Source organism: Nanorana parkeri, unplaced genomic scaffold (assembly GCF_000935625.1).
Source record: "Nanorana parkeri isolate BGI_ZX_2015 unplaced genomic scaffold, ASM93562v1 scaffold879, whole genome shotgun sequence".
NCBI classification, from domain to species: domain Eukaryota; kingdom Metazoa; phylum Chordata; class Amphibia; order Anura; family Dicroglossidae; genus Nanorana; species Nanorana parkeri.
Genome location: NW_017307147.1, coordinates 749,682 through 756,887, shown reverse-complemented (window position 1 = coordinate 756,887; position 7,206 = coordinate 749,682). Strand labels below are relative to the sequence as shown.

Sequence of the window (7,206 nt, the reverse complement as noted above, 5' to 3'; positions counted from 1 at the left end):
CGGGTATATTACAGTGACACCTGGAAGCTATATACACCCTGGCACTGACTTCCCTGGGGCCCTGACTCCAACAGACATTTCATTCTTCAGGCTGAACATGGCACTTCCCACACATTACACAGCTTGTACTTCAGGAAGTGTCAGGTGCAGCACTGAGCGTCAGGGTGGCAGACCAGTCGACTTCCAGCTCCATTCAGGTGGGACAAACAGCCTGCCAGTGGGAAGGGGGTGCGGGACTATGTAGATAGCGGTGTCTGGGGCAGTGCGCAGGTGCTCCCTCATTGTGGTGGCAGGAGGGGCCACATGGGCACTGTGCTCCTCACTCACACAATGTGACCAGTACATGAGGGGGCTATAAGGTAAGCTGGGCCACCATAAGAAATCATGGGCCCCCCCATGCAGCCTACCTGCTTGGCCCCCCTGCAGACCTGATGGGGCCTGGTGTGGGAAAACTACCGGTATCCCCCTATAATGAACCTTGCCCTGGGTGCCCAACGCTAGTGAGGCCCACAACGCTTACATTACATTTTAGGTTGTAATGGGCCATTAGGGTGGGCCCAAATGTCCATATTTCTCACATATCTCATCCCATAAACATATTCCCCAAAGAAGAGGATTATGTCTCATTTTAGGAATAGTGGGCAGCGCCATGCTCATTCTTCCTTACTGCCCCTTGGCAAACTACATCCAGAACCATTGTACAGAAAATACCAGCCAGCTTCCGAACATTCCGCACGGTCCTTTAATATTTCCTGATCTCTTCTTACAGGAACCATCGTCAGCGTGGGAGACCCAAAGAAAAAATACACGAGGTTCGAGAAGATCGGGCAAGGGTGAGCATTTCTTTTTTCTTTTTCTTAAAGGAGAACTATGAGGGGAGTGCTTTTCACTCACCTCATAGTTCTAGCCGACCTGTGACAATGAGACTGTCACAGGTCGGCTCAGTAGATCGGGAGGTGAGCGAACACATGTCGGTGTTCGCTCACTTCTCGATCCTGTCACGGCTCTCTGCCCTGACAGGGGGAGGGGATGGATTCCCCCTTCCCGCTCCGATCCACCAGCGTTGACTGGCGGAACGGACGGGAGAGGGGGCGGGTACAGCTGGCTCTGCCTCTAGATAGGTCGTGAATAGGTCGATGTCGTGATCCGCTCCGGCTGCGGCGTCTCAGTATATAGTGAGCTTTAGCTCGCGGTATACTGAGCTTAGGAGACGGGAGGACACTAGTTTGTGTCCTCCCGTTACCCTAAGGAGAACTATGGGAAAAAGCCCTGACCCCATAGTTCTCCTTTAAATGAAAGTTCTGAAATTGCACCTTCAGCATTCACAGAGCCCCATAGGGCAGTAAAGCCCTATAAAAGTCTATAGGGCTCATCCACCTCTGGGTCGGGAGACAGACCCCATGGGCTCCGCCGGGTGCTGTATCTCTGTACAGTTATACAAAGCAGCAAACCTGGGTTTTGTTTCACATCAGCCTTAAAGGGTTAAACATGGACTTGTGCTGTGACCATTCGATGGACAGCCCCCCCCCCCCCCCCCCCTAATTCGATGGACAGCCCCCCCCCCCCCTGTATACACACCCCTGTCCCTCTTTTTTGCCCTGTGGGAGGGCAGAGAAATACCCGGTACTTCCAAATATGGAGTAGCATGTGACTCACACCACTTCTCCCATGTGAAAGACCTGGTGCTTGCTGATTGGCCTATTCCTGTCACATGGGGGCGGAGAGTTTTCCAAGCCCCGGGGTTGACGTGGAGCTTACACATGGCTCAACTTCAATGGCCTATTGCAAGTGAATAATAAAAAATCATTTGTGGAAAGGAAATATGATGGAAGGAAGCATTTCAAGTACTTTTCCCTGCAAGTCTTTAAGTTGGTGACAGGGCCTCTTTATATGCGGTGTGCCATGGTAGCCTCTTGCTGTGGCCCCCGGTGGTTTCACAGTGAGTGGGAGAAGGGCTCTCAGGTGAAAAGAGTTCCGGTAATAACCCCAGAAACCTGCTTCCACCTGTCCCGGAATGTGGACTGAATACAAAGCCGGATCACATATCAGGAAACAAAGTCTCAGCGACACCTGTAATTACCTGGAGGCCGCTTACATTGCACTGCGTAGTAATTCACTGCGTTCATTGTCATCGTGGATTCTACTTCCTGCTGGACTCTGAATGTCACTGCACACTATAATCAAAGCTACAGTGATTACAGGAATACTACCGTCTCTTTAAATGGGTTAACCTCTTCAGTGCCAGCCCGTATATATGACTTTATTACCATCCCCCTCATGTTCTGACTGCCCATCGCATTTCTTGAGACCCTAAACTGCCCCCAATTTGTTTTGTTGGGGACATGAGGGGCTGATTTATAAATCTTCCATACAGCGTATTGTCGGGCTATTGCCACTAGATGGCGCTGGAAATTTCTATGCTCCTCATCGCCATCTAGTGGTGGTAGTGACATGTGAACGGCACTCGTCCAGCGATACACTGGGAGAATGATTTATAAATCCAACCCGTAGTGTATACAGTGCAACAGTCAATGTGTGGGGGTGAGGACTATGTAATGGGCAGACTTCAGTGGTCAGGAGATGGGGCCCTCTTATGGTGGTGGTTGGTCAGTGATGTGTGCCCTATAGCTGTTTCCCCATAACACTGGTGCACTGTGAGCCCCCTTTATGATCAGTATACCCCTTTGCTGCACAGTAAGCCCCCTTTATGATCAGTATACCCCTTTGCTGCACAGTGAGCCCCCTTTATGGTCAATATACCCCTTTGTTGCTCAGTGTGCCCCCTTTATGATCAGTATACCCCTTTGCTGCACAGTGAGCCCCCTTTATGGTCAATATACCCCTTTGTTGCTCAGTGTGCCCCCTTTATGGTCAATATACCCCTTTGCTGCTCAGTGTGCCCCCTTTATGGTCAGTATACCCCTTTGTTGCTCAGTGTGCCCCATTTATGGTCAATATACCCCTTTGCTGCTCAGTGTGCCCCCTTTATGGTCAGTATACCCCTTTGTTGCTCAGTGTGTCCCCTTTATGGTCAATATACCCCTTTGCTGCTTAGTGTGCCCCCTTTAAGGTTAATACACCCCTTTGCTGCTCAGTGAGCCCCCTTTATGGTCAATATACCCCTTTGTTGCTCAGTGTGCCCCATTTATGTTTACTATACCCCTTTGCTGCTCAGTGTGCCCCCTTTATGGTCAATATACCCCTTTGCTGCTCAGTGTGCCCCCTTTAAGGTCAATATACCCCTTTGCTGCTCAATGTGCCCCCTTTAAGGTCAATATACCCCTTTGCTGCTCAGTAAGCCCCTTTAAGGCCAATACACCCCTTTGCTGCTCAATGTACCTCTTTATGGTCAATATACCCATTTGGTGCTCAGTGTGCCCCCTTTAAGGTCAATACACCCCTTTGCTGCTCAGTGAGCCCCCTTTATGGTCAATATACCCCTTTGCTGCTTAGTGTGCCCCCTTTAAGGTCAATATACCCCTTTGCTGCTCAGTGTGCCCCCTTTAGGGTCAATATACCCCTTTGCTGCTTAGTGTGCCCCCTTTAAGGTCAATATACCCCTTTGCTGCACAGTGAGTCCCCTTTATGGTCAATATACCCCTTTGCTGCTTAGTGTGCCCCCTTTAAGGTTAATACACCCCTTTGCTGCTCAGTGAGCCCCCTTTATGGTCAATATACCCCTTTGCTGCTTAGTGTGCCCCCTTTAGGGTCAATACACCCCTTTGCTGCTCAGTGTGCCCCCTTTATGGTCAATATACCCCTTTGCTGCTCAGTGTGCCCCCTTTATGGTCAATATACCCCTCTGTTTTAGGATACACGTACCTCTGCGCCCGGGTGAATGAGCCCTGACCGGCACCCCCTGGAAATGCAGAATAGTTCCCCTTATACTAGAAGTGAACGATACACCAGCGCACTTTGCTGGCAGAGCGGCCGGTGTTAATCCCTTCCAAAAGTCGCGCCCAATTAGCGTGACCCATAACGAGGTGCCACTTCCCACTCCCAGCGCTCTCATTGGGATCTGTATGTAGCACACACGTCCAGCCCGATTTCTCGCTCCCGGCGTCCGCAGCATCTTTGGTGTCACCGGCCTCTCCGGGGAGGGGGGGGGGCACTCACCTGTTCATCTGCCTCTAAACGTTCTCTTGGCAGAGAGGCTGCACGCAGATTCCTGTGTTCTCCTGCGTTCTGGTCCCGGGCCAGTGGACACGCTGGATTGGCTCAGAGCCGGGGAATGCCGCTGCGTCCGCTATCAGCATGAATGTTCCTCTTGTGTTCCTGTCGGGCAGAGCTCAGCCTGGGCACATATGGCGTCCGATGAAATGCCGCAGTGCTGGATGTTCTGCCCGGAGATGAAGTGGGCCAGAATCAGTACATTCCTGACATGTCACAATATACGGCAACAGTATCAGTGTTTTAGGTTCACGCTATTGTGTTGCAGTAACACGCGGCAATGCACATTACTTGCGTTGGCGTGATGCAGCGCCATTCTCTCGAATCACTCTCTGCCATTTTGAATGGAGACCTAATGCACCTTGCCATCGTTCCAACGCAATGCGTGACAACACACAAACTTGTAAAATCAATAGTATGTGCGCCGTGTTTGGTGCGATCTAGTGTACTTGAATAGGCCACCGTGCGGCATAACGCACGTCAATGCGACGCAACAGTGTGAACCCAGCTATAATATTGTACCTTTTAATCAATCAAAATTAGCCTTTGATCTCCAGCCCAGTGACTTTGCCTGGGCTGAGATGACGTCATCAGTCTGCTGCAGGCATGAGGAAGCATTTCCTTGGTCTCCTCTCCCCCAGTGATCAGTCTGCTGCAGGCAGGAGGAAGCATTTACTTAGTCTCCTCTCCCCCAGTGATCAGTCTGCTGCGGGCAGGAGGAAGCATTTCCTCATTCTCCTCTTCTCCCAGTGATCAGTCTGCTGCAGGCAGGAGGAAGCATTTCCTCATTCTCCTCTCCCCCCAGTGATCAGTCTGCTGCAGGCAGGAGGAAGCATTTACTTAGTCTCCTCTCCCCCAGTGATCAGTCTGCTGCAGGTAAGAGCAAGCATTTCCTCAGTCTCCCCTCCCCAGTGATCAGTCTGCAACATTCTAACTGCCGGTCACAAGGTGAGAGGCTGCAGCAAAGGCTGATCTGTTTCAAACATTTGGGAACACGGCCAAGAACTGCTCAGGTGCAACTGGCATTGTGGCTGAACAATGGCTGAGGGCCCATTCACACCAGAGCTGTGCATTAATCACACGGTTCCATTTGATTAACGCACCTACTGTGCTTTTACAGTGTGGGAGGTGCATTGTGTTATATACACACCTCCCGTCCACAGTGCACTCCACCACGCCACAGGTAGTGGGAGGAGTCATTGGTGGAATCATCCTTGTGTCCCGCCCAGTAACTTCCCCATGCAGCGTTATTGGTGGAATCACCCTTGTGTCCCGCCCAGTAACTCCCCCATGCATGAGTGACGCCTATCTCTGCACAGCGCCCGCTAATCCCACCGCTGACAGTAAATTTGGGTGTGGTAACGGGTGCTGAAACACCCATAAATCTGCTCTGTCCATGTCCTTCGCTGCTAGTAGCACAGTGCTTTATGGGCCACATAGTCCCTTGTAACGTGCGGCAATCATTGCCTTGCAAAAGTTCTTCTGAGCTGCTTCCCGCCTCCATCATCTCCTAGGACAAGGGGAAGAAGGCTCGTGGAATGGTCACATGACCCTGACTTTAATTTTTTTTAAAGGTATTTATAATGAGATTTTATATGATACAATTGTAGATTGAGGAGGGGAAAGGGGTGAAGCTGGGTTGGTAACAGTGCTGCACGCTGGATCCGTTGGCCATTGTGCTGGTAAAATGTTGCAGGATGATATCGATCCTATAAATGGGAATAACATGGAATGTTGTATCTCACGCAGGGCATCAGGAACGGTGTACATCGCAGTGGAAGTGGCCACCGGTCAAGAGGTAAACATTCGTCACTGACATGCTTGTCCTATGAATTTTCCTTTAACTCTTATATGTTAGATTGCTGTGCAGCAGGAAGAGGCAAACTCTCCACCTGTGACAAAACCACAAATCCCATCATGCATCTACCCCTGGGGGCCATGCCTGTGGCTGTCAGCTGGAGGGCTTGAGTTTGCCTTCCCCTGCTGTACAGGAAAAAACAAAGGTAGAGAGAGACTTATCCAGCATGTAGTCCCATCACAGTCACAAATAAGAATCCTTAAAGGGAAAAACCACCTTGAGGGTAGAGTCCACCTTAAATCCACCTTGAGGGTAGAGTCCACCTTAAATCCACCTTGAGGGTAGAGTCCACCTTGAAGGTAGAGTCCACCTTGAATCCACCTTGAAGGTAGAGTCCACCTTGAGGGTAGAGTCCACCTTGAGGGTAGAGTCCACCTTGAGGGTAGAGTCCACCTTGAGGGTAGAGTGCACCTTGAGGGTAGAGTGCACCTTGAATCCACCTTGAGGGTAGAGTCCACCTTGAGGGTAGAGTCCACCTTGAGGGTAGAGTCCACCTTGAGGGTAGAGTGCACCTTGAGGGTAGAGTGCACCTTGAGGGTAGAGTGCACCTTGAGGGGAGGGTAGAGTCCACCTTGAGGGTAGAGTCCACCTTGAATCCACCTTGAGGGTAGAGTCCACCTTGAATCCACCTTGAGGGTAGAGTCCACCTTGAATCCACCTTGAGGGTAGAGTCCACCTTGAATCCACCTTGAGGGTAGAGTCCACCTAGAGCAGGGGCGCCCACTATTTTTCGTCTGGAGATCTACTTTTCAAATGACGAGCTCATTGAGATCTACCAACGAAAAAACACCTGCATTCAGGGGCGGGACGGGGGGTGGCGGTGCATTGAGGTCAATGGCACCGCAGCCAGGCTCCGCAGGCAGGCCCCTCGCCCACAGTGCGATCGCCTGCATGAGTGCTTGTGTTCCAGTCCAGTGCAATCCGCAAAAATGCTGCGAGCACTATTTTTGCAGATCGCACTGGAATGCACTAATGTTCCTGCGTTCCGAGTGCGGGCGATCGAAATGTGGGCGATGCCATTGACTTCAATACAGCTCCACACCCCCTCCCGCACCTGAACGCAGGGAGTCGGCCGGCTTACATTCCAGTGCGCCCTACATGTCCCGGCGTCCTGTCCTCCCGTGGTGCTCGTGTGGCCGACATTGCACATGGGGTGTCCTGCACCTTTCCATCTGCAG

The 7,206-nt window shown here is 51.3% G+C and overlaps 1 protein-coding gene across 1 annotated transcript in view; it reads left to right on the top strand.

The window, feature by feature from the left end:
• LOC108794638 (serine/threonine-protein kinase PAK 1-like) overlaps window positions 1-7,206 on the top strand; it is a gene marked incomplete at its 5' end in the record, with an annotated part of 25,683 nt that overhangs the window by 6,806 nt on the left and 11,671 nt on the right. The window contains 2 exons of the mRNA XM_018565712.1: window positions 770-833; window positions 5,920-5,968. Of these exons, the coding sequence (XP_018421214.1) occupies window positions 770-833; window positions 5,920-5,968 (113 nt within the window). The remainder of the gene's footprint in view (window positions 1-769; window positions 834-5,919; window positions 5,969-7,206) is intronic.